Genomic DNA, 27306 nt, shown 5'->3' with positions numbered 1-27306 from the left:
GGAGCACACAAAGTAATTAGGCATAATGTACAACTTATTCATTCTTATTCACCATTTCCTAGACATGTAGTCAAGGTAATTTGGCCAGTTAATTTAGGTTTGGCTTGCCCCTCCAGCAATAACAAAAACACCAGACACAGGCTACCTTGAAAGTATGTATGTCTTCAAAATGTAGTAAAGATAAAAGTGGAGCCAACTTGAAGCGCATTTCTATGTAGGCTAATTATGTCAGTTTGGTATCGTCAATTATCTTTTATTATGAATTAGCCTATTTGATTCAGCATTCAAAAGGAAGTTCGCTATAGATGAATAGACACCGTTGTCATGTTACGATATGATTTGCTCGATTAACAGTTAACCATGAACTGATGTTTCAAGTGTAAATCAATCAGATAATTTATGAATAAATACACGGATGGCTTTTCTTTGCAACTTTCTCGGCCTGAGGGACTTTTAATTCGAATGAAACTATAGTAATGACGTGGCTAAAGCAGAACGCTGGAAGCGGAAGACGATCGTCAACACCCCCTACATCAACCAGGTCCTCACACGGCAAGAAAATCACTCATCTACATTAACGTATGTATCTCCGAAATGTATAGATTTGTAACACTGGAATGTGTTTTCTGCACTTTAGTATTGTTAGCTACTTTGATACATACACAACTGCATGGTTAACGATAGCTATGATTGCTATCTAACGTCACCGTTGTAGGATAGGTAAAACATTCATCTGACGTTAACGCTTGCTGTCTCTCTAGAATAGAGTAAACGTATTGGCTCATTATATTCCCTTAACTCTACAACTTTTGGTTATGCAATGGTGTATTTTACCATGATGCTCTTTCAAGTTGCAACTGGGTTGCGACGAACGTTAGCTAGCATCACTTGGCTATTCATTCAATTTAGCTAGGAGCTAGCTAACACCATCAAATCCGGTTAACGTAAATTATCGATAAATCGACAAAAACGGCAATGTTACATTGTTTTCAATGTGTACGTATGTTACATATGCAAGTCCGTGTAACTATCTAAAACTTGATTTTGTTCACTTTACATTTAGGATGGTCACTGACGTACAACTGGCAATATTTGCCAATATGCTTGGGGTGTCGTTGTTCCTCCTTGTCGTGCTGTACCATTATGTGGCTGTCAACAACCCCAAGAAATTTGAGTAACCCCCTCCACGTCAAAATGTTAAGGTATGGCTTCTTCCGTATGTTTCATGTGACGTTTTCCTTTATCCAGGAAGGTGTGTGTGTAAGCAATATTTCTTTGTTTTCCTTCCAGATTGATCATGGGACCATCACTAAAGTAACATCCATCACTACACACGACAGATGGACGAAATCGTTGTGTAAATGTTTTCTAAGAAAATGGTGTGAATAAACTTGTTTTTCTTGAGATTCTGTTATGGTTCTGACGCAATACTGTCTACGACCTGGTATATAGTTAAACATTTATTACACAGGTTGGAAAATGAGCATATCCAAAGGCTTTTGGTCTCAAGCACTGGGGATTATGAATCAGTCAACAACGTTTTTACAGTCATTGCTCTGAACACTGAATGATGATCACAGGTAGCCGTCATACACAAAACTGTGTAGTATTGATACAGTATTCTGATCTGCTGTCAGATTTCAGATGCAAAACTGCATAAACACAAAGGGATTTGTTTTGTAATTTCTCAAACAAGAAAAAAGCACCAGTGATACAATAGTATCATGCAAATGTGTGGATAATAATTAGAATACATTTCAGTCATCACAACAAACATATCTCTGAGTCACATATTACTATAAATGAAAATATTTTGTCTGGAAAGTGCTCCGTGTAGTTGTAGTTAGAGTAGTCTTGATATGTGGAAGGTGCTTTTGGGTCCTCAGTGATCAGCGTGTGCAAGTCTGCAAATCTCAAAAGTCAGCCTCTCTTTTCATGACGTCAAGTATCAGTCATCATATATCACTGCTGCAAATTCAGAGTGCAAGGTCAAAAGTGTTTTGACCTGTATAAAACGGCATGAGTAAAAGTGAAAAGGTTATTATGTCCTGATGATACAGTCATCGTGAGCCCATCTGTTTGCATTCTGAAGTTCTGAGATAGCCTTGCGTTGAAGTCTTAAGCCTCAGACAGCAAAGACACCGTCCCACATACTGCTGATGGTTCCGAAGCCACTTCTTCTGGAGTGATCTGCAAAGACTGATCAGAGAGAAAACCGGTGAGGGAACCTGGTCACAGTCATTCTTAATAAACTTGAGTGCTGTATGAGGGCTAACATTTCTGTCAGTAGAAATCACTAAAGAGACCACACACTCAAATGCTATTTGTGAAGTAATACAATAAGACAGTACAATTGGAACAATTCACAATACAATATACTGTGATGTGCTTTATCCTTTGAGAACAAATTATATTTCTAATAACCTAACAACAGTCCCAAAGGACATTTGAGGTATATAATATAGTAATATATATATACAGTGCCCTCTACAATTATTGGCACCCCTAGTGAATATATGCAAAACAGGCTATGAAAAAATATGTTTTGGGGAAAAATATTTATTTAATGTCATCAGTTTTTTTTTCTTTCAATAATTTTACTTCAATGAAAAGGTAAGATATTTGTGAATATTTTGAGTGAAAAACCAAGAGGATTAACAGCAGACATATTTCTTTATAGCCCGTTTAGCTCATATTCACTAGGGGTGCCAATATTTGTGGAGGGCATTGTATATAGTAATTCATAGTAAGTATATACAACATAATTTATCATAGGCTGTAGGCAAGCATAACTATGATGCATCAAAAATTATCAGGGCCCACACTGTATGTATGTAGACATTAAAAACTTCTTGTTCTTGGGGCTTTTTTCCGGTTTGTTTTCATTATGTCAACAGACTTGGCAAATATCTAATTTTTAATTGCAAGCACAGGCACTAAAGCAATTTCCTGATCCTGGCACCATGTAACTATGTTAAGATTCCTCATGGTGGTGCTATTCCCATTGAAGGGAATGAGGTGAACTCATGTGGAAACTCTGAGACTTAAATTTGTTTTATGTTGTTTCATCTTAGTGTCGAAATTATTGTGAAAATTAATACTGGATATTAGTGCTGTCAAACAATTAAAATATTTAATCGCGATTTATCGCATTTTTGTATCTATTCTAAATGTCCCTTCAATTATTTCGTTCCATCATTTTTTTTTTATTTCAATGCTCTTACAAACATGGAAAAGTGGATTGGCTAGCTTTATGCAATGTTTTATTTTATTGAAAAACAACATTGCCAAACAGGGCGGTACAAAATACAATTATAAAGTGCACATTTCAGATAAACAAGGACTCCTATAGTGCAGTTAAACCATGGCTTAAAATATTTTTTTTTCAAGTTTGCTGTGAACATAGAAGTCAGGCCACTTATTTAAAAAACAATGAACCGTAACAGTTAGGTTACCAATAAAAGGTAAGCCTACTACTTCTGTGCTTTCAGCCAGCTGCCTGTTGACATAATCAGACAACAGTGAAGCCCGCTTCTTTTGCACAACACAACTTTTAAAGGTAAACTTTCTATTTAGAAGCTTTTTATCATCCATTTCGCCGTATAGCGCTCACCATTCACTCAAACCGTAACGTTAGCCTACTACACGGTTTACGAGGCCAAAAAGAATGGTAATATAAAATAAAAAAAATTAAACTTTAAATATGAACGCGTTAATAGCACGTTAAACTGACAGCACTACTGGTTATAGATTAACTAAGAGATTTTTCTGCCCAGTATATTGCTCAGAATTGCCTACAACGTGTAGCCTTTACTTATGTGGGTAACATATTGTGTTTGTATCATTCCCTGAGGGACCCTGCAATGCCTATCCCTAAGTGTACTGTGCAAAATACTGTTTCCACGGCTATGTGTTTATTCACGTATGTGTGTGAAAATGCACTGGGTGAACCACAGCGAGTGTAACATGAGTAACTCTGTACATCAGTGGGTGTTATTTACCTTCATGCTTGAATCTGACACTGGCGTCTCTGTTGTGTCGTCATCTGAATAAAGGTAACTCCGAGCAGAGTTCCTGAGCAAAGCTTTGGAGGCCAGACGCAGGGTGGGACTCTCCTTCCCAGACACTCCTACCCATATTGACACAAAATACATTCAGTTTCAGACTACATACGAGAACATCTGAAGTTTAATCATAAAGGCCAAGGGCTGTTTCTATAAGAAGATCCTTAAGAGGTCGACAAGTCTTTCCTGTACTCCCAAGATGTGAAATGTGAGTGCGTTGGTGTCAGTTTACCTGAAAAGGACAGGTGCTTCCGGATACCAGGCTTGATCAGTTTCCACACCTTCATAGAGGTGCTGGTGTTGTCAGTGCTGTGGTCTATGTGCTCGGCGTTCTGGGGTAAGGATGAGGGTGTTGGTGAGGCCAGTGTATCGTCTGACCCCATCCTTCGCACAGGGATTCGGCTTGCCCTGGGCTGCAGCTCACACCTGAAATCATGACCACGGGAACACATATGTAGAACACCATGCAGAAACACAGACCAAAGCAAGGGAATGGTATAATTATGTGCTGTAGGTAAAGAATATAATTACTTAGAGTATTCGATGGAGGAGAGGAAGCCGATGGGCTGTTCTTTTACAGAGGGCTAGAGGGAGAAAAAGGAAACTTAAGCCACTTGACATGTCACACTTATCCCGCTGTGGGTGATATGTATGTTTATGCTGTTCACATGTCTCAGACAGTATTGACTTTTAACCTGTTTGGTGAGCGCGCTCCCCTTCGGAGGTGTGGCGTGATGGTAGCCCGTGCACGCCTTGGCCCCTCTGCCCCACCTCCCAATCCGCGTCGGGAAGTCTTTGCCTTGTGACGACGGGCGGAAGTCAGGACAACTGTTGCCTGGGTAATGTCAAAAAATGGAATGAGACACAGGTGTTGCCACAGGCTTGGAATGGGCAAGGCACTACACAGATGTTATATGGAAAAATGGCTTCCAGGACATTCATAGCACAGTAGCATATGATAAATGATGTATGCCTGTTAAGTGGCATGCTATTGGGTGCAATGGTTCAAAGTTGACACAATATGGGACTGTGGTAACCTTTCAAATGTTCACCATCGAGACACATTGATCAAAGGGCACCGGACAGACAGATTTCAGCCGCATAACTGTCTGACCAGTAGTCACACTTATTCCCTGCTTTAGTCCACAGCCTCACAGGTATATTTCTTGGCAAATGAACTCCAGCTATAATACAGTCAAAATGTTCCAAGCCTATCTGCTCTCTGCCGTATGCACACAGAAACAGGAGACTATGGGACTACGTCTTCTATTGTTCTTGTCCTTCCACACCAACAGAGACAGACAGGAGCATCACATTTCTATTCTATTCTATTCATTTAGTTCCCAGTCCTAGATTATCACTCACATCGTGATGTGGCTTGATACATGAATGGTACTTATAAAACATGCATTCATGTGGGTTTAGTTCATCACTGGGAGGGTACTAATGTTCTTACCAAGGCTATATCTAAGGGACAAGCACAAATCCATACCATAAAACATTTGACAAATTACAGAAGAAAACTCAAATAGATAATTACATCATTCCACCCACTTATGTCTAAAATGGTAACACTCGCTTACCCTCCATCCATGAATAGTGAATATAATCACTGCTAACTGCTAAAGCTAACTTTGGAAATATATGAACTTTTCACATATGGTATTGGAGGGATCAAAAAGGTGTCAATGGGTGATGTTATAGCACATTTAATGTTTGAAATGTCAAAAATGTAACTAGCATTTCTGTTGAGGCTGTGATTCTAGCAAAAGGTTGTATTTGAGCTATTTCAGCCAATCAAATAACACCCCTCCCATCAAGATTCCTGAAGCAATATGTTGACTGGCTGTAATTGTTTTTTGCTCTCTCCAGGCCACTATGCTTGTTTGTCAGGCCAGGGCTGTGACCATGGCCAGTGTTTTTTGGAGCACACACACAGAATGGAAAGCTAGGACCGTGAGGAGCAATTTGCTGAATTTGACAATGACAATGATTTGATTAAGAAATACGGACTCTACCTTTTATACAAATCACAATAACATGAATCATGACTGATCACGATCCAACAACCTTAATGTATACAAGCATAATTTCTATCCTGATATGCTGTGATGTCACTCTTTGATATAGACACGTGTACGGAAATCTGATTTCATGTTATCTGATCTGATCAGATTTACACGGACACTATTGCAATGAAAGCAATTGGACAAGCAGGCTTTCTGATTTGACATGGGCTGTGGATTACTCTTAAAATGAGAGAATCCTCTTAAGTCTTTCAGCCACCATTATGTTGACCTTGCTGTGGTTTTGACTCTCAAATGCATATCAACAACATGTGTTTTAATGGATTCATAAAAGGAGTTTATTGGTTGTGTCTCAATTGCCCACCGATATCAGATGGTATGTGATGGCCGAGTTGTGAAATGAATGTTGTTGATGCAGAAATGAAAAACAAAAACACAAGGCAAACATGCAATGATATGATATCAGACTCAAGCATTAATACGCTCTCATTTCGGGGTATAAAGGGTCAGGATTTAAAGTACAGGAAACATCCACCAGGTGAAGACTCCAGGAAGGGGATCCTTGCCTAGTCAGGCATCACCATGCAGCATCATCCATGATGGACAAAGGACTCCCAATGTTTTAAGACTCTTATGGTCTTGCCCAATCACAAATGGTGCTGTTGCATGGCAGCATGCCTTCCTTTGCAAATGAACTATTAGGACTACAGCTGGCACACACAGGAAATGAGGTCAGAGAAACTCACCACACACAGGAAGGACATTGAGGAAGGTTTAAAATGCAGAAAAAGAGTGAAAGTCACAAACCACTTCAGTTCAACCACAGGGGGGATATTTATTAAAAGGTCAGACATCTGAAATGTTACCCCACTCTACATATCAGAGTATCTATGAGATAAATCCATTTGTATGTGTGTAGTAATAAAGATATCAACAACATTTAAAAGCACAGTTGTGAAGTCGAGGCGAATGAGAAAGTGTGCAAGTTACACTTGAAACGAAATGCATGTCGTCTTCTTCCTGAAAGCTTGAATCCCTACACGACTAAGCACTTTTCAAGAAAGTGTTTTTTTTAAAGGCAGAGTAGAATGTGTTTTATAAAATACAAATGGAAAAGATAACACAATGACAAACAGCAAATAGGCACAGCATGGACTTACATCCTTCATCATAGCTATGGAGCACGGATATATACTATCTCTCCCCAAAAACAATGTTGTGTGGGAGAGGACCATAACCACAACACTACAAACATGTTTCAGTACACCTGATCTAGCACAAATCACAGGCCACCTACACAAAACTGAGCCAGAGGCCCAACTGCATAAAAAAAGAATCAACTTTAAACGAGTGTTGCCTCACTTACTCAATATCTTGCCCTTCCGACCTCATATTCACAAGGTAAGATGATTATTACTCAAAACATGACTATGACTTCCATCAGCTACCACAAAACCATCAACACCAGCTACTGACTATCCGTCTGAGCTATTTTTGTTCCAACAGGGTGAAAAACTGTCAGCCATACATGTTACAAAAAGCACCTGTATGGGGTTCTAAGTGCGCGCCCACAGAATTATTCATGGAGACATGTTGGAGTATCTAATGTCAAATGTTTGCACTGGAAATGGTTTGTGAGAGGAAGGAGGGTAGAGGTTTGCAGAAGGGTTCCACTTGCAGTGTCACAATGGTTTCAGGCTCCCTTGATTCTAAAAAACAAACTCTCTGAGGGTGACTGTTCAACCATTGTGGTCCTATTCTAGAAGCCAATAGCTGTGACTGCAAAGATACTGGCAAAGTTGGCACACGGTTAACAAATGAAGACACGGTTTACAGTTGGCCCACAGATACATACACAACAGTTACCATATCCTGTCATTTAGACAGCTGCTTTTCTGATTAGTGTTCATTTGAATGCCTTTAAGAGAAAAAAGCATTGAAATGTGATCAGGTCGTAAAAAAAAGGGAAACTAATTGTGTGTCTGCTGCACATGATTAAGCATATGTGTGTCAGTGCAGGTCTCCAGCAAACAGGATTTGTTTGTACAGAAATCATATAAATCTCGACTGAGCGATTTAAAAAAGCGCCAGTAACAGAACATACAAAAGCTGTGAATGTCCATCCGCACAACACAAACCACACATTCACACAGTACGGTCACACGTACGCATACACACATTAATGCCATTTCAGCTATGTTCCCATGGTTACCACTGCATTCTGCCTAAATAAAATACATTTTGACATTTACAGTTTGAGTGCAACACAGCAAAATTAAGTCAATTGGCATGTTATAAAGAAACTCACACACATAATAACACTGGAATTATTAAAGGTTGGCATACATCTTTCAGTGACTGAATACAAAAAAGAGACTGGTCACAGGTCATGGAACTGTTTTTGCATGTCCTCCAAAAGCCTCCTTTTGGCTTTGATGTAACTTCAGCATGATAATCCTATTGTGCTACAAGAGGGTAATATAGTGAGATATATTGCCTACCATGATGCTTATACTGTAATGCTTTCAAATAAAGAGTACTTGTAGTGTAAAGCGTGATTTCATCTGTAATATTTAGGAGACTGCATCAGGAATAGAAATGCCTCACCACTCTCTGACCTCTGACCTCTGAGATCACTAATTACTTGCTTTCTTGTTTTGATTACAAAAAGACACACTTGTTTGCCTACTTCAGAACATTTCAAGTTAATAATCTTATTAAATAGCTGCTACAGGGACATTCATCATAAAAAAACAAGGTGGAAAAGTGTTAAGGTGCTACAGACCAGGCTGTTAATTAAATGTGTTGCTTAGACAGGTGCATTTCATGTCACCTCAAATAATAATGATAAAAAAATCTGAAATTGGAGACATTGTTATGGGTTTAGCACCACACTTATGCACTCCACACATACAAATGTACTTTCACTCTCACTCTCTCTCACACACACACACACACACACACACACACACACACACACACACACACACACACACACACACACACACACACACACACACACACACACACACACACACACACACACACACACACACACACACACACACACACAGTGTGTTATCATAGCTCTCAATCCTGGGTAGGTCGCATGGCCTGGCCCTGCCCTGCCGGGGTGCTGCCATCACTGAGGAAAGCAAGCGGGGGTAGGCCCTGGTGGAGCAGGGGACTCAATTTGGTGAGGAGCCCAGTACGGGGCATGGCCTGCAGGGAGGGCAACAGCTGAGCCAGGCTGGGCGGCTGGAGGGAGTACAGACCTGCCATGCTGATGGCGCAGGGGCTTGGGTTGGGGCCAGAGGTGGAGGAGCAGGAGGAGGAGGAGGAGGGCGAGGAGGACGACGATGAGGAATTAGAGAGGGAGGGGCGGGAGAGGGCAGGCTGGCTGGTGTTAGGAGACCGTAACATGGGACGGTGGTGGTGGGATCGCCTCTTCTCCTGAGCTTTAGACTCTACAGAGACAAAGACACACGACTCAGTCACTCACCCACACTCACTCATTCGCTCACAAGCACACACGTAAACACGTCCCTCTTCCACAAAGGAACACAGTGGCATGCTGGGTAAAAAAAAACATCTCCATAGACATGCTCGACCAGTCAGAGATCTCTAAAAGAGGCATCTGGGGAAGTCTGCATGTCTTTGGAGAAAACACTCTCCGTCACTGTGAACACTTGGGTTGAGGGCTATACAGCAATATAAAACGGAGAGGCAAGGAAAGAAAACAGGGGACACATATGCACAAGTAGAGCAACTACAAGGCTTGGGTTTATACAGCTCTTAAAGGTCCACTATGTAAAACTGATACAAAAATAAACAAAGCTTTGTTTGCATTCATGTGCTCAAGCTATGGGTCTCTTTGATGGCACTGAACATGCTGACGACTATCTACCTGACAAAGGGTTCCTCAAGTCACTTTTCACAAAATTTTGAAAAGTGCATTGTTTACATCTGACTAGCAGGAAAACAAGATGACATTCCACTAATTCTGATGGCTTTGATTTGCATGGCTATGTAGACAGTTAATTAAAATCTTACTGCAAACTGTATCAACACACAAAACCAGAGATGCGATCAAAAAAGTTCAGAGACTGCACCTATAAAAAGCAACAAAAAATCTGATTTAAAACGTTGCCGCCCTCCCCTTCCAAGTAGTCACCTTGTGCACTGACACACGGCTCCCAGCTCTCCTGCCACACTTGGAACACTCTCCGTTTGTGACACACGACAACGTTTTAATCCGGTACGGTTTTTGGGGTTTATAGGCATAGTTTCTGAACTTTTTGATCGCACCCTGTATACAACTCTAGAGAAAAAGAAGCCCTTAAATCACTTCACTTGATAGCTAAGACACATAATCAATCAATGAGCATCTGGATTCATGCCAAATCAGTTTTCAATTGCAACTTCAAATGACCTAAACTAAAGCATACGAGTAAGGTCACAGAATATGCATTTATATTCAAAACAGGTTCTCAACAGCCAAGCTTTTTCAGAACCCAGTTATTCCAAGCGATCCATCACAAAAGGAAACCCAGCAGCCACAGTCACTTGCTTACACCTTTTTCACACACAGTCCCAAGCACACCCACATAGGGTAAGCTTCTCCCCTAGGCGGATACAGGGGTGTGTCTTCTGTGTTCTTACCTCTGACTGGTCCCAGGGCTCTGTGGATGGGCCTGTGTGGCGTGGAGGAAGAGGAGGGGGCAGGGGCATGGCCTGAGGGGCCACAGCCGAAGGTGAAGCTGGGGGAGCTCTTGAGCAGTGGGGACGCCTGCTGGCCGCCGTGAGGCACGCTGATGCTGGTGCTGTTGCTGCGCATCCGGCTCAGGGAGTTCTCCGAGGCAGAGCTGCTCAGGCCACTAGGCAACAAAGAAAGGTGCTACATGTAAGACTTTATAGTTTAAATCATTCGAAAATGAAATAGTAACTGAATGCGAAGAAATAACCGTTCTAATTTCAAACCACCTATGTATTATCTTGCCCAGATATCTTCTAATATTAGCATGCTAACCTTATAGCATCTTTCCGGCCTCTCATAATACCACTGTGTACTGCAATAGGTGGAAGTATGTCACTGTAGCAAAAACAGCTATGCTGCCCAAAGACGAATGCATCCTGTAGTTAGTAGCCATCAGTTAAGAAGTCCATCAGTTAACAATAATGTTAGACTGTCAGCTAGCTCAAAAGTGCTAAAATGTGCCTTAATGAAGACCATTGTGATATTGTCATTCACAAAGACAGCAATGCAAATTATATTGTGGGCTTTAGGCTGGGGTGGGAAGTGGTTTCGCTTGTTGGAGTCTTACGTGTTCTTCGGGGGGCTGCCAGTTTTGGAGCCATTCCTCTTGACACTGGTGTAGACTCCTTTGCTGTTGCGCACGTTCTTCAGCAAAGAGGCACGCAGGTTTGGCAGGCAGCTGTGTTCCGACAGAACGAGCCGAGGCCAAGGGTTACACTCGGCCATGTCCAGAGCTGCCACTGCAACGGCACGCCCAACCTTACACACACACACACACAAACACACAGTCTGTCAAGCACACCTGAGAATGCCTCTTGGAACACAGTCATCAGAGTATGGGGCACATTTGTCACACATACTTTTCACACATTTCATATTGGAGTGATATGGCGTTTCTGAAGTGCGTATTTACCTGCTCATATATATCTGGTGTATATTTGGGTGGAAAGGTGGGAGGCGGTGGCGGTGTGGCACGACCATTGTCATGACACGCAGGGGGAATGGTGTTGACTGTACGGCCAGTGTTGTAGTTACACTCCAGAGTGTAACTGCATATATAAAAAAAACAAAGGATGCCGATCAGATTTTTCACTCTAAATGGATCAACATGACTTAATTACAATATAATAATGTATAATTACAGAAAGCCCATAAGTGGGTTTACAAATGCATGTGTCCTTTCTAGAGCTCTAGAGACAGCCTTTGCTCAGTCATACCTATGGATAAGGCCGATCGCTTTGTGAATGGCCACTCTCCCGCTGCCCTCTTTAGACTGGCCGTCACGCTTGTCCCGTGCATACATGTTCTTCTCGGAAAAGTTACAGCCCACAAAGTCAAAGTGGGCAGAATTAACGGCTATCAGCTTTGGATAGAGCAGATTCTCCACCTTCAGAGCAGGACAGATGAAAAAGAAGTAAGAGAGATTGCAGCTGCTCAACATCGATTCAGAAAGTACTGAGTAAAAATAGACCTTCTGATAATGGAATGTGGGACACATTAGCCAGCCACCGAACACACAGGCGCACACACACACACGCCTCATCATTTTCATACGACACACACACACACACACACACACACGCACCTGATCATTGTCATCAGTCAGGCTGTTTCCATACATGAAACACCCACGCTTGGAGGCGTGGCCATGCAGGTCCACATAATAGGCCACGCCGCTCTCTTGAGGTGGGATCTGCTCCATGGGGGCGGACACCTGCGGAGCTGGAGCTCCGTGATTGGCTGCCACCTCGTTCTCATCACAGGGCCCCTCCTCCCGCTCCACGGCATCCTTCTCCCAATTGCCCGCCTCGCCCTCCTCCAGCTGCATGGGCAGGCTGGGCGCGGTGATGGCCAGGCCGTCCCCGCTGCGCTCTGCCTCATTCCTCCGGTTGAGCCGCTCTAGCTCGCTGGGCTGGTTTGGGCCTGGGATGGGGCTAGGGTGGGTGTTGGCCAGGTTGGAGATCTTTGTGCTCAGGGGGCTCTGGGTGGTGGAGGACTTCCAGCAGTGAGAGTTGGGGCCCAGGCGGTTGTGCTGGTGGTGGTAGAGTAGTAGGGCTTTGGCTCCGTATATAGAGGGGTGCAGCTCAGGACTGGGGCTCATGTACTGCCGGTTCAGGTTGACCCCTCGTGAGTCAGTCCTGTTGAAGGTGTGACAAGGTCAAGGTCAAGACAAGATTAACATTAAACGTCAGCCTTGCCTTTACGCTAAAGGGGTAGATGACTATCCTTAGAAGTAAATAACACATCAAATGTTGTGACCTGATCTGGTCTTGTATAAGTTTTATAGGCTATGAACTGTGTTGCACATGTAAATAAATAAACAGATCACTAACGAACTTTCAGGTCAAAGGTGTTGACTTCATGTACAAACTCACATTAATCTAATTAATCGGTTCCTCCTGGGAGTTAAACCCTGTCCAAGAAACCAACCAACATTCATGAAAGAGAGCTTCCCCATGCCCTTTGACCCCTGGCTGACCTGTAGTGACCCCTGACGACCCCATCAGGGTTGAGCATGGGAATGAGTTTGAACACAAACATCCTGCGCAGTATTTGGGCCCGTGGGTCATCAAGATTGAGGATAAACTTCAGGAAGCCGTTGAAGACAAAACTGGCCGGCGTCTCTCCTGGATGCACTCGACTACTCAGGAAAAACACCTAGCAAACACCACAGAGACACAGTAATCAAGACGCCAGCTGGAATCTATCAGTATGATCAAGACCCCAGCTGGTATCTATCAGTATGATCAAGAACATAGGGATGTTCAGGTGCAACACAAACAGGCCGAAAAGTCACAAATTCATGGAGAGCTTATACAGAGACGCTCACTACGTCTGATAGAAGTGGAGGACTAAACCAACAAATGCATTCATCAGACGACAAACTAAATGTCACCATCTACCTCAATTAAACTCAGATAATGAACAGAGTAATAATATTATGAGACTAAGCCCCTATCAAAGCCAGTGAAGATATTGACAGTTAATGGAGTCATTTCTAATGCAAGCTTACTTTTAACTATCAATAAGGCAAACTTCAGTCAAGACAGAAGGTTCTGACATGAATCAAATGCAAGCACAAGCATCAAATCAAATCAAATATATACGATTAAGAATTGGCTATATGTCAATTTAAAGTAGCATTCCGGATCAATTGCTAATCGCTTACGATATGCTAGCGGCTAAAACTAACGAAATCTCATGAAATGTGCTGACTTTGACATAATGACAAACTAGTTAGTCAACAACTGTCCTAACACAGTCAAACATCAAGCAAGTGCAACACAAGACAAAGCAAGACGGCAAATAAGCTACTTGCTAGTTCTGCAGACAGTAAAAAGCCGGGTGGCTTCAGGCAACCCTACATTTAGCAGTAATATGCCTATGGACCCTGGTATGGCACGGTGGCGATTCTCTATATTAAAAGTCATCGAAGCACCCCAATTCTTTTTAAGCTGTTATTTTAAGGTAAAACTGCTTATCCTAACCCTAATCCTGAAGTACAATTGTTGCATAATTCTTCTTTAAGACACTATTTATAATAAATTTCACCCAAAAAAATGAGGGAGCATGTGATGTACCCGTTTCCCAATGAAGCGGTGTGCTCTGAGAGTGCTGTGGTCAGGGAAGAGTTTGTCCAGCCTGGGCTCTCTCTCCTCCTGTATGCCGTGGCAGGAGGACACAGTCAGCAAGTCCACACGGTGCCCGTCCAGAGAGTGGCACAGAAGCTCACGGTGGTAGTACACAGAGTCAACAGGACTGGGGAGAAAGACACGACACACCATCCTCAAACATCTACAATATCATAACCTGGGAACACTTCCCCCAGAAGCTACATGTTTTAGTGTGTGTGGGTGTGTGTGGGTGTGTGTAGGTGTGTGTGTGGGTGTGTGTGTGTGTATGTGTGTGTGTATGTGTGTGTGGGTGTGTGTGTGGGTGTGTGTGTGTGGGTGTGTGTGGGTGTGTGTGTGTACCTGCATGGCCCCAGAGAGTGTGTGGTGCTGAGCAGCCTCTGGTCCATCTGCTGCATCATGTCCTGGCACTCAGAGTAAGAGAAAGGGTAGCAGAAGGAAAAGTAGGTGGTGACGCCACGCACCTCCGGCAGCCGGTGGACAAACGACAGGGTGAACTGATTCTCTGACAGCTGGGGGGGGAAGATCACAGAAAGGCATCCATACATCAGCTCTCAGTCACCATCCTTCAGGCTGAAGGGCAGTAACAGTTTCACTGAGCCTAACAAAGCAGCTGAAACAAAGACAGTGAGGCAGATGATATCGCACCATGACACACGCAGAAGGGGAGGGGGGGCTTTGCAGGTTTACCTCAAATGTGGGCCGTTCTCGTACCCTTTCCCAACGCGTCTTAATGGGCAGCGTGCGCACAAACGGGGCCATGCCCTGAGAGTAGAGCTTGCTCTGCTTGTTCATGTTCATCACGTTAATCTTCAGGAGCTTTCCTGGGGCGGCACCCCGTACACTGAAGTAGAACCATGACCTGAAATGATCAGACAGCGAAGTTATACTGTGTAGCAGATGTGGCTGGTCCTCCTAAAACTAATGGAGAGGAACTGACTTTACGACAAATTCAGATACGAATCAGAAATGTCCGAATATCAACAAAAAAATTCTCTATCCGACATTCTCCATTTGTAGACCCTGACCACTCACCGGTTGCCATTCTCAAACTCTGTGTCTGCACAATCAGGTTTGGTCCAGATGTTGAACTCGTAGTCTGGGGAAGAGACAGAGCCATTGTTGCCGTTGCCAGCGGGCTCCCCTTCTGATCCGGCCGGTTCTACTCTCTCCACCTTGGCCAGGTTCCCAGAATCAAACCGAGAGCTGAACACCACAGGGCCGAACCGGGCCTCCATGACTGAGCTCAGGGTCCACCAGCGTCCGTTCAGAGTTCACATCATCGATCTCCTAACACTATAGAGGAACTACAGAGTGGTTGTCACTTCATTTTATGGTTCACAGTACTTTAAAATACTGCAATTCTGTAACAAAAGCATAGCTCGTACACAGCTGCAGGGATACATATGTTTAGCAAAAACAAATCAAGGAGTGGTTAGACAGCCTACCAATAGTTGTCCTCATGTACCCATGATGTGTTGTTGGCATGAAGCTCTGCGCAATATCAGCCTGAACATAAAATAAACCAAGAGTGAATATCTCAGTAATTCAAATCGATAAAAGCAATCATATGCTTATTCCAACACAATTACAACCCTGACAAATGGTGGCTGTCACTAGTAGCACACCAGATAGGACCTAATACATCAACTGGGAGGGAGCGACTTGTGCTTAGGAAAAACAGACTGGGTCACACTGCGACCCAAGCATGTGAGGTTTACGTTTAGTCGAGAGTAACGACGCAACGTTCTACGACTGTTCGTTTTGAGGTTGACTGGGTGTATTTAGGGGCGAGATGACTAAAAATGACAGATTGCATTATAGGTTCCTCTTCACACAGCCCTAGCTAACAGATAACGGGCTTCCTATGCAAGGGTCCTGCTAGCTATAGCTTCAGGCTACGTCTATGCTTTCTGTGATTTAACGATTGACGGGAGTCCTTGACAATTTCGCAAACCTGATCTATGCAAAAACATTTGGAAAAGAATCGTCTGATCAGATGGTCAATAATCATCAATTAGTCCCAGGAAGCTGGCTAGCTAGCTAGCTTATGTTTAACATCGGAGCAGTGTACAGCTGGCTACGTTGCTAATGACTACAGTACAAAACATTCTCACCAACATAGTTGCCAGATAAATAAGCAATGGCTATGCCAATTTGAAACAAAACGATTGCACGTTCCTTATTAAATATCCAGTCGTCCTGATGATAAAAAACAGCCTTGGATGACTAACTAGTCTGAAACTGCGAAACAACAAACTGTTTTTATGTATTTTGCTCGCTATAGCTAAGCTCAAAATAAGAGTGCTAAGGTTAACATTAGCTAACGTTAATGTCAAAAAACAATACTGTCAAAATATATGACATGCATGATAGTATCAGATACATGTCGAGATTTGTATATGTATACAACTTCACAATAATCAAGAAAACCAAATAAACAGAAGATTGTCTGTGAAATCTGAAAGGTTTACCTCTTTTCCTTTCCTTTCCTTTCCTCCCGACCACTGGTCTTTAAACCCAAACAAACCCACTCAGCCTGGCTGTACACACCAAAGACGCTCAAGGCAACGTACGCCCTCTTCCGGTTTGGTCAGAACGAGGCGCTGATCTAAACTGCAGTCGGTGGCACTATGGGGTGGCACCATATCTAATGTCTATGGGTGGCACTAGTTGAGTGAGTTAAATCATTAGTGTAAAGTCTGTCTTAAACCTCACGTCGAAACGTGCTAGTTTAAACTACCATTGCATTCCTTTTCGGTTGCACCACAGCGGGTTAAAGTACTTAGGCTAATAGTTTAGTAGCTGTAAATCAAAATATTGTTGCACAGAATGATGTTTTCACCAAGGACAAACAAACACTGTCTGATGATATCGGAAGCATCTCGCATCTCTCCATACTTACTTCGCATGGCGTTACTAAGAGTATAGTGTATGCTGGAATTTAACCCATGTAATGCCATTTTAAGTGTGTTTTGGGAAAAGTATTACAACCACCGCTGTACTGTAATCACTTCAGCGGTGATAAGCAGGCCAACCAACGATGATGACATAAGTGATACAGTTGTAATCAAAATGATTCAACCCCCATTGGCAAAATATACAAAAAGCATATTCAGTACTTAGTAGAGCACCCTTTTGCTGTTATGACCTGCTGCAAACGAGATGCATAGCCAGACACCAGCTTCTGACAGCGTTCCTGAGGAATCTTAACCCATTCCTCATGGGCAATGGCCTCCAGTTCAGTAGTATTCTTTGGTGTGCATAGGACAATGATCCCAAGCATACCTTAAAGTCCACCAAGGCATGGTTTCAGAAGAATTAATGGAAGATTCTAAAGTGGCCGTCACAGTCGCCTGACTTGAACCCAAGGGCGTAGGTTTGCATAGGGTTGGTAGGGACTTGTCACGACCAAAGTTTGGGAAAGACAAAAAAAGTCCCTACCAATATTTTGTTAATTTGAGAAAAAAATGTTTTTCACAATATATTTGCAAACTCATTTGTATTATTATGGTTTGTGACATACCTGGAAATGGACGCATGAAGTTGTTGTGCAGAGGAAAAGCAGCGTCAGCGTCAAACAGTTACTCCACCTACTGTTCTCGTTACTCCACCTATTCTTCTGGTGGTTAATTGCTTTGCAACACGCGCAACCCTTGGAGAACCATAAATTAAAAAGAGTCCATCGACACAACTGCGCAAAGGGCTGCAGCCGCAGTCGCAGAACCAAAAATCGGCCTTTAGGGTCAAACATGACCTCCTGTTGGAGTGGCTTACGCAATAGTTTGATTCTGGGAATGTTAATTGGTAGACTGGCCTGTGATTCTGTAAATCACAGGAAGTCTATTCATTGACTGATTAATAACTAATTGGTGCACTCCTGAATGTGCTGGGATATGAGTCCATAACTATGGAGGTTTTCTGGTTTAGGTAGATTTTGTGTGGTGCATTTCATTCTTAGATACATTATTGCCTCACTTCTTCTTGTTGTTATTTGTCATTGATGATAATGATGATAATGGAAATGTATGAGGTTATGACTGGTGTTACAACTTCAAAGGAATCCCACAACCGGCATTAAAGAATGAGATGTGTCAAAAGAACATGTAGAGTATCATAATATTAATAATAATATGGTTGATATTCTTATTATTGTCATTATCATCAACTGCACATTTGGACCACTTGTAGAACCTAACAGTAGGCTGTCATGTACTGTACTGTCACTAGCAGTACTGTCATGTAAGCTTCATCACCCAGCATCCAGAGGTCTAAACAGAATGCATTGCAACACCATATGCAAGTCTGAGCATTGCATGGAAAGATATTGCCTCAGTTCTAATCAGCAGAGATATATAACTTGCCTTGTGTCATCTTAGGCGAGCTTTGTGTGCACAAATGCGCAAAATGTATGGCCAGGATTTTATTAAATTAAATTCAAAGCAAGTTGTAGTTGGGGGCTCACTTTTACCCTGTGGGCTGCTGCTTGCTGCCTCATTGCACCAAGACGTCAAAATGAAGCCAGAGGCTATGAAATGGAGAGTATTGGCCTCAATATCTAAGTGTTATATTTGCACTTTTTACATCCAATCAAGCAATTCATACATCAATGTGATGTATATGATATATTTGCAGGCATACCATAAGTAAGCCATACATACCACAACAAAGCAATACCTTTTCTTAAAATATGATACACTTTTACACTTAGAACAATTTGAAATGTTTCTTATTTTTATTTTGAACATTCAACATTTCTCAGCAGTAGTGCTGCTTTTTTGAGAAAAAGTCGTCTTGGTCTGCAATGTTCAGTCCCACATCTTCTTAGAACGTTCAGAGGAGCCTTCTCTCTCTGTTATGTTCAGAACAACATCTGCTTGAGAATTCTAGAATTTCCAGGACAGTTCTTGCTTTTAGGTGGTAGTCGTGTAGCCAAAGTGGAACGAGAGGGAAGAACTTCCACAGACCCTGGCAAGGGACCAAGTATGTCACCCTGCAATCACATTAAGAAATCCCCCTTAGTATTCTGATCAGGTTATTAAGATTACGTTTGAACAGATCTTTAAGAAGTTTTAAAAAGTCTTACCCAGCGGTCAGGTTCATAAATTTCACAATTTACACTGATCGACTTGAGTTCAACGTTTTCTCCACTCCAGTGTGATGCCTTGCAGAATCCCACTCTCTTGATGACAATTGGAGTGAATTTGGTTTAAAAATTGCCTAGTTTAAAGTGCACTTCGGTGCAAAATATCTAATAATAATTCTAGACAGAATACCATTACAGTCATGAGTATTGTGTAGACCATATAATAATGTCGAGTCTGCATAAACTCTATGGTTATGGAGTGACTTGCTATTGCCAATTGTTGGCTCTTGGAATACTTACAGCAGACTCTGACTTGTCCATTTCGCATTGAGCAACGTTGACATCAGTCATGCATTTTGTGCAGACGGTCTCTTGAATTGTATATTCAAAAGAATAGGAAGGGCCGCCAACCCACTGTTGGAGAGAATGTTAAAGTCATGAGACATCTATGCTGAAAAGAGATGTTCAATAGCACGTTCAAGCTACCAAAAAAATAGGAATACCTGCATTATTGCCTTCGTAACATTGAGCAAGGCAAAGTATTTGAGCCATCCACCATTTGAATTGAACCGCTGGAGAGTCAGTTTCACCTTCTCCATATCGTTTGAATCTATATCGTGTGAATCCATTGCATCTAATGGGCAATCTGGACACACCCTGAGGATGGCTGATGGTTTCGCTGCAATCCACAATTTAAATAAAAGAAAAGGGTTATTGTTGACATGTTGCAAATGTTGGCAATTGTTTTTGTTTGGGAGAAGAGGTTTTAATCACCTCTAGGCATACCTTTTAAAAGAACACAGTGGTATTTGGTCAGCTTTTCACCTATTATTTCATGTGGACCCATTGATATCTCACAGTGTCCAGAAACCTATTACAGAAAATAGGTATTAAAAAACAGATATAAGTCCAAAATGGAGAAAAAGTTCTTACTTTGACTATGTAGACGTGTACAGTATACACTCAAAGACACCCACACACTAAGGTAGTAAGATAGACTTCCACTTACTCTTACCACACCATAATCACCATAGACCTCACATGACTTAGATGGTTTTCTGCTCAGAACATGGCACTTAGTCTCCACCACATCCATGAAGAAGTTGTAATCGTCCCCTTTTTTTCCCTTTTAATGACAAATCAGCACAATTCATCAGTTTTTCATGGAAGAGATGCTAAAGAGCTACCATAACTGGCAGAGAGAGAGAGAGAGAGAGAGGGGCTGAGTGCACTCACCTTCGGCTCCATGCTGAAGTCATAAAGTCGGTCCATTTTCAGTATGTAGCCTTCTTTTCTATGTTTATTGACTAGATCTAGAGCCACCTCTGCTTTTTCCAGAAACCAAGGTTTATTGCACCCTTCCTTAGACTTAGAGCCAGTGGCAAGCCAACACAAGTGCATCATCAAGAACACCACAGACAGCCTCATCATGTTAACGCAGGCTGCCAATAACTGACGTGAGAGATATGAATCCTACCACAGGTCTGAACTGTGAACTAATTATACTCTGAGTGGGTGTGATTTCATCAGACCTCATCACACCTCAGCCAATAAGCGTAGTTTATTTCTTCTTCAGTTGGTGGCAGTTGTGAATCAAACCATTTAAGGTATCCATTTGGCAACAGCACATTATTGTTTTGCAAACAGGGAAACGCCGTAAGGGTCAACCAAGACATTTCTATGACATTCAGTTTTTTGCCTTGTATCAGTTTCTGCCATATTGTTGGGTTCCCCATTTAGTCATTTCTAACTTCATGCTGTGTAACAGTGCATTTCAAACCCGCTTGTGTACAGCCACTTTCAACTCGACCTTTCAGTATTAAATAATTACTGTGCAACTCTCTGATATGCTAAAGATCCACTACATTTTGAAATTTTAGTTTGTTTTTCACCCATGGCATGGCACAAGCCCACTTTTCTTGGTGTCATTAATGGTTTTTCTGATGGCAGCTGTTACATGAGAGAGTTCAATTTTGTCAATGTGAGTGCAGAGGACAGCTGTCGGTGTTGAGGTACACACAGATCCAATCCCTTTGCTGAAGCAGTGGGTTGTTATTTCTGTAAAAGTGTGGTTGTTTTTAGTCTTAAACTTTATTGTACATTTTTTTGTTAGTATTGCCTCTCAGCCTGACAGGAAGCACACATTGCCTCCAAACCCCTGTTTGACCTGCTCCTTGGGATAATCTTTTTTTGTGTTACGTGCATGGCTCAATGAATGTAACATAAAGGGGAGGCCACGCAGAATTTATCATTAGTTATTTATTAAACGATAAAGATATACATTTATATAATAAAGGATGCTGAAAGTGTTGTGAAATTCAGTGTTGTGAATAGTAACCAAAAATGTAATGCAAAGTCAGTCTAGGGGTATTACAAAATCCAACGACCAAGGAAAAACCAACATCCAACGGCGAACCAACATCCAACGGCGAACCAACAACCAACGGCGAACCAACAACCAACGGCGAACCAAATGCCGGGAGGACCAGAGCTTCCTCAACTGCTGGCTTGTCAGAGCTTTTGTAGCCCAGCCAATCAAGGAACACACCTGTACCCAATCACCTGCTGCAGTGACAGAGAATAGCAGGGAGAGAGAACAGTCATGCCAATCTCACATGGCGTGGCCTAGACCTGCCAGGGTCGTAACACTGGTCCACCTCATCTTATCCTAAAATTTTGTTTATGTTAAACATACAAAGTTTAAATTCAGTATACGTTGTAGATTAGTGCTTTGTATTATTATTATTTTATTTTAAAAAATGTATTCAGTTATCTGTTAGCGTTTGTACGCAGGATATTCCACAAAAAAATGGAGATGAATTTTTACCCTTTGTTCCACATCCCGCATATTGAGATATTGTTGTGCATTTTCATTGGTCATTTGAATTTGAATTGTCAGAAATAAGAACCAATGGATATGTATAGCATAATTTCTCTATTTATTAGGGCTATTTTAAAAGCAGCAATCTGGGGCCCGTTCAATCCGACAGCAGTACCTTTCTGGTACGGTTTCCTCGAAACGGTGTGAAACAGGCATTTGATGTCAATCTTCTCTCATTCGGTGGGTGTGTCAGAGGTCCAATCAACAGTAACATGTATAAAAAACCCACAATGGTTTCAACTGAAATCCTTTACAAATGCAAGATAATCCAGATCTCCAGATAAGGAATTTTTGGATATTGCGTGCCCATTAATACTGTCAGACATTTGGAAGGGCAAAGTCTCTGAGATTATTTGGAAGCTACAGCATTGCTTTCAAACCCGCTAACTTCTGTTTGATAGAGATAAGTGGCCTGCTTCAGTCTGACTTCCTCTAAAGGCGGCTGCTTGGTTCAGCGTTGGGGTTAAGTGTTGCGCAAAATGTACTCAGTGCAGTTCATGCTCCCAAAGGTTGCGCGTGTTGTCAAGAGCCTGCCATTTGCTTGGCAGATAGAAAGCTGTTTCCCTAACAGAAAGTCTGAAGCTTGAAGTTCTTTTCAAACCTTTGCTTGGGTAGCACTGTTAAACTGAGCAGACGTGCAGACTACATTTTAGTAGGCTAATCTCATCACGTAACATTCGTTTTCTAAAAACAATCACATAGTATTGCATGTTTTACTGTGGTAGAAAATACGTTAGCTTAATGCTAACTTATATGGGGAATCCTATAGAGACCGCGCTAGGTATTAGCATCAATTAATTCACGTTAATGTTTTTGTATGAGCCTGACATTTGCTCTGCAGATAGATAACAGGTTCCCTAACAGAAAGTCTGAAACTTGAAGTTCTTTACTTGGGAAGCACTGTACAACTGAGTAGACATGCATAATATTTTAGTAACCTCATCTCGTAACATTCGTTGATAGAATGCAGGCTGCGAGGCTCGCGTAAGACCTTACGTAAAAATTGACGCTAGTCTAGAAAAAGGGGCCGACGCACGCAAGACGTGAAAAGTCGCGCAAGGGTCACTCAAGGGGCTTGCGCGGCCTCTTGCGCTTGCGCTTACGCTTACGTCCCCGAGCATAAATCAGCCTTTAGGCCGCGGGCCAGTATTTTTCCTCGCCACTAGGTGCCACTGGGTTGCTGCCTATTTAGACGCTGCGCCTTTCGTGACCTCACATCAACTAAAGGCGGCTGCATGCTACAGCGTTGGGGGTTAACGGTTGCGCAAAATTTACTCGGTGCAGTTCATGCTCCCAAAGGTTGCGCGTGTTGTCATGAGCCTGCCATTTGCCTGGCAGATACAAAGCTGTTTCCCTAACAGAAAGTCTGAAGCTTGAAGTTCTTTTCAAACCTTTGCTTGGGTAGCACTGTTAAACTGAGCAGACATGCATACTACATTTGAGTAATCTCATCACGTAACATTCGTTTTCTAAAAACAATCACATAGTATTGCATGTTTAACTGTGGTAGAAAATACGTTAGCTTAATGCTAACGTATATGGAAAATCCTATAGACACCGCGCTAGGTATTAGCATCAAGTAATTCACGTTAATGTTTTTGTATGAGCCTGACATTTGCTCTGCAGATAGATAACAGGTTCCCTAACAGAAAGTCTGAAGCTTGAAGTTCTTTTCAAACCTTTACTTGGGAAGCACTGTAAAACTGAGTAGACATGCAGAATATTTTAGTAACCTCATCTCGTATCATTCGTTGATAGAATGCAGGCTGCGAGGCTCGCGTAAGGGCTTACGTAAAAAATGACGCAAGTCTAGAAAAAGGGGCCGACGCACGCAAGACGTAAGAAGTCGCGCAAGGGGCTTGCGCGGCCTCTTGCGCTTGCGCTTACGCTTACGTAAGGAAGCATGAATCAGCCTTAATAGGTGCCCCTTACGCGACCTCGCAACAACTAGGCCAACATGGAGAATGGATAGGTCTACTAAAAATAACTAATGATAATAAACCATGTGAATGGTTATGGTCTGTTGGAATAATTTAATTATTTTAATTAACTATCTTAGCCCCCTCTGTCAATATAGCCTCGCCTATTGTGAATAATAGCAATGATGGACTTCTTTCAACATTAAGCCTCCTAATTAGACCTAGGCTACTACTTGGAGTCTATCTTAGGCTACTTTTATTTCGTAATAGTCGGTTGACGCACCTCCTTACAATGAAACAATTTTTATTGTTTGGGGAAAATAGCGTGCAGAAAGAGGAAAGCATAAAAGTAGCTGGTAACGATGTCTTTGTCAAAGGTCTGAAGAGGAAAGTTGACAACCAAAACAGAGCCTATTAAGGGGAATGGAAAGACATGGAAAGACAATTTTGCTTTCATCTTAGCCGGTTTCACTAATGGAAAGCCCATGTGTCTCATATGCAATGAAGTTGTCGCAGATTGCAAAACATAAACCTATGTTTTTCTTATTTCGCTCTTACACAATAATCTTGTTGCAACACTTCTGTTGGACTGTCAGATTGCCTAATTCATGATCCTGTCGACTGGGGGGAGGACGCTGCGATAGGTGCCCCTTACGTGACCTCGCAACAACTAGGCCTACATGGAGAATGAATAGGTCTACTAAAAATGACTAATGATAATAAACCATGTGAATGAGCCCATTGGTGGTCTGTTTGAATAATTTCATTATTTTAATTAACTCTATCTTAGCCCCCTCTGTCAATCTAGCCTTGCTTATTGTGAATAATAGCAATGAATTCTTTCAACATTGAGCCTCCTAATTAGACCTAGGCTTCTACTTGGAGTCTATCTACTTTTATTTCAAAAAGGTTGGTTGACGCACCTCCTTACAATGGGAAAATAGTGTGCAGAGAGAAGTAAGCATTTGCTGAAAACTATGTCTCTGTCAAAAAGTCTGAAGAGGAAAGTTGACAGCCAAAACAGAGCCTAAAAAAGGGAATGGAAAGACAATTTTGCGTTCATCACCTGGTTTCACTAATGGAAAGCCAATGTGTCTAATATGCAACAAAGTTGTCGCAGTTTGCAAAACATAAACCTATGTTTTTTAATTTCACTCTGAGGCAATAGTCTTGCAACACTTCTGTCGGGCTGAGGTTCAGATAAAGATGAAATTAACTAAACGTAACGCAAAGCGTTACAAAATATGACCGCCGAACTGTTCAGTAGGTTTTGGCACAGAATGAGTCATGGTTGTCAGTGTGTTTGTGTGTTTTTATGTGTTTTGTGTGTGTAAATTGGTTTGTGTTTCATTTGTATGTATTAAAGGAATTATTTGTGCATGCGTACATATGTCTACTGTGTTTGTATGTGTGCATACGAATGTCTACAGTTTTGACCATGTCAGCCAGAGATACCTGCAATTACATCACCTTATATACCTTTTTCATTTTTAAGAAGGTGGCGCTATACATAAATTGATTGGTAATGGGATGGGTTGACATGGCCCCTTTAGACAAACATACAAAAAACATGTGGCCCTCATAAGCCCTACAGTTCTCTGGATATTCGTAGAAAACTGTGTCAGCCCACCTACAGGCCAATTAGTGTACAGTCACATAAAAAAAAAATTATTGTATGGCCCCCCATGGACAAAATGATCATATTGATCCACCACTTTCAATTTCGTGCACTTTCGACAATATATGCATAAGTTATAAGTGACTGGAGATGTGAAGAGTGCATAGTTTGAGGGTCTGCCACGCCCACACCCTTCAAACTTTGTAAAAGACTCTCATAACTTTTAATTCCCCATTGCTGAAGAGTAACCTGACCACGTTTGAAGGCATTACCATAAAATCTGTAGGAGTACTTCAATCACATGCGAGGTGTGGAAAAGTGAAGTTTCCAACCACCAAAAGGTGGCGCTATAGGTGATATCAGTCAGGCATATGTACGCGTTCGGGCCGGATCCAGCGTCCACCCTAAGACATTGTCTCTGGATCAAACAATGTACGCAACAGTTATAAGACAATTTGTGTTTTGTGGCAAGCACTAACAAGTTGGCAAAGTTTGAGGGTCTGCCACGCCCACACCTTCCAACTAATGAGAAAATCCAATATAACTTTTAGTCGCCCATGGCTGAAGAGTAGCCGGACCACATTTCAAGGCGTTACCATTAAAGCTGTCGGAGGAGTTTGATCAGATGCGAGGTGTGCAAACGCTGTCAAAAAGCATTTTCCACTCAAAATGGCCGACTTCCTGTGGACCTGCCACCATGGCATCGAGAGACTTTTTGGTGCGTCCAAGCATGATGAAGACGTGTACCGAATTCCGTCAAGCTACGCAAATGTTCTAGGGGGCACTACAGAGCCATTTTGCTCCATCCATGGACAAAAACTCTACCGAAGATGGACGGTAACAGGCTTGATGTCCCTGGCAAATTTGGTAATTTTTCAAGCACTTTGACATATATTCGATTAAAACACCTCATTTTTGCTTTTTAATTTTTAACTAGGTGGCGCTATACATGTAATGACTGGTTATGGTATGGGTTGACATGGCTCCTTGGCACAAACATACAAGAACAATTTGGCCCTCCAAGGCCCTACGGTTCTCGGGATATTCAAAGAAAACTGTGTCGCGTCACCTAGAGGCCAGTTGGTGTATAATCATATCAATTTATTGCATGTCCCCACCCCCCATAGATATATATAATTAATTCTATATGTCTATGCCCCCCCCCCCCCCCCCTGAACGGAATTCCACGAAACTTAATCAGCAGTCAGAAGGTGTCATAATGATCCCACACCTCCGATTTCGTGCAGTTCTGACCATGTCAACTTACAATTAAAATGTTGTAACACTCCATTTTTGCTTTTTCATTTGTACCTAGGTGGCGCT

The 27306-nt window shown here is 42.1% G+C and overlaps 2 protein-coding genes across 2 annotated transcripts; one reads left to right on the top strand and one right to left on the bottom strand.

The window, feature by feature from the left end:
* The first annotated feature begins 493 nt into the window (after positions 1-493).
* Positions 494-1406, top strand: ost4 (oligosaccharyltransferase complex subunit 4 (non-catalytic)). Its single transcript, XM_080860716.1, has 3 exons — positions 494-579; positions 1064-1202; positions 1291-1406. Exon 2 carries the CDS (start codon positions 1065-1067, stop codon positions 1176-1178), a length of 114 nt encoding a protein of 37 aa, XP_080716842.1. The 5' UTR covers positions 494-579; position 1064; the 3' UTR covers positions 1179-1202; positions 1291-1406.
* Positions 1407-2118: 712 nt separating this feature from the next.
* On the bottom strand, positions 2119-16984 carry agbl5 (AGBL carboxypeptidase 5; the record flags this gene model as incomplete). Its single annotated transcript, XM_080860645.1, has 17 exons — positions 16954-16984; positions 15928-15988; positions 15515-15786; positions 15170-15341; positions 14822-14991; positions 14429-14606; positions 13327-13505; positions 12433-12985; positions 12065-12234; positions 11761-11896; positions 11416-11606; positions 10754-10968; positions 4760-4899; positions 4596-4648; positions 4297-4490; positions 4002-4129; positions 2119-2199 (listed from the first exon to the last, which is right to left on the bottom strand). Exons 3-17 carry the CDS (start codon positions 15715-15717, stop codon positions 2119-2121), a joined length of 2763 nt encoding a protein of 920 aa, XP_080716771.1. The 5' UTR covers positions 15718-15786; positions 15928-15988; positions 16954-16984.
* Between the last annotated feature and the right edge of the window lie 10322 nt (positions 16985-27306).

This window comes from Sprattus sprattus (assembly GCF_963457725.1).
Source record: "Sprattus sprattus genome assembly, chromosome: 2".
In the NCBI taxonomy this organism is placed as follows: domain Eukaryota; kingdom Metazoa; phylum Chordata; class Actinopteri; order Clupeiformes; family Clupeidae; genus Sprattus; species Sprattus sprattus.
This window is presented reverse-complemented; position numbering and strand designations above follow the sequence as displayed.

Coding starts and splice junctions, on each gene's coding strand:
- ost4 (XM_080860716.1), top strand. CDS start 1,065: ATGGTCACTGACGTACAACTGGCAATATTTGCCAATATGCTTGGGGTG.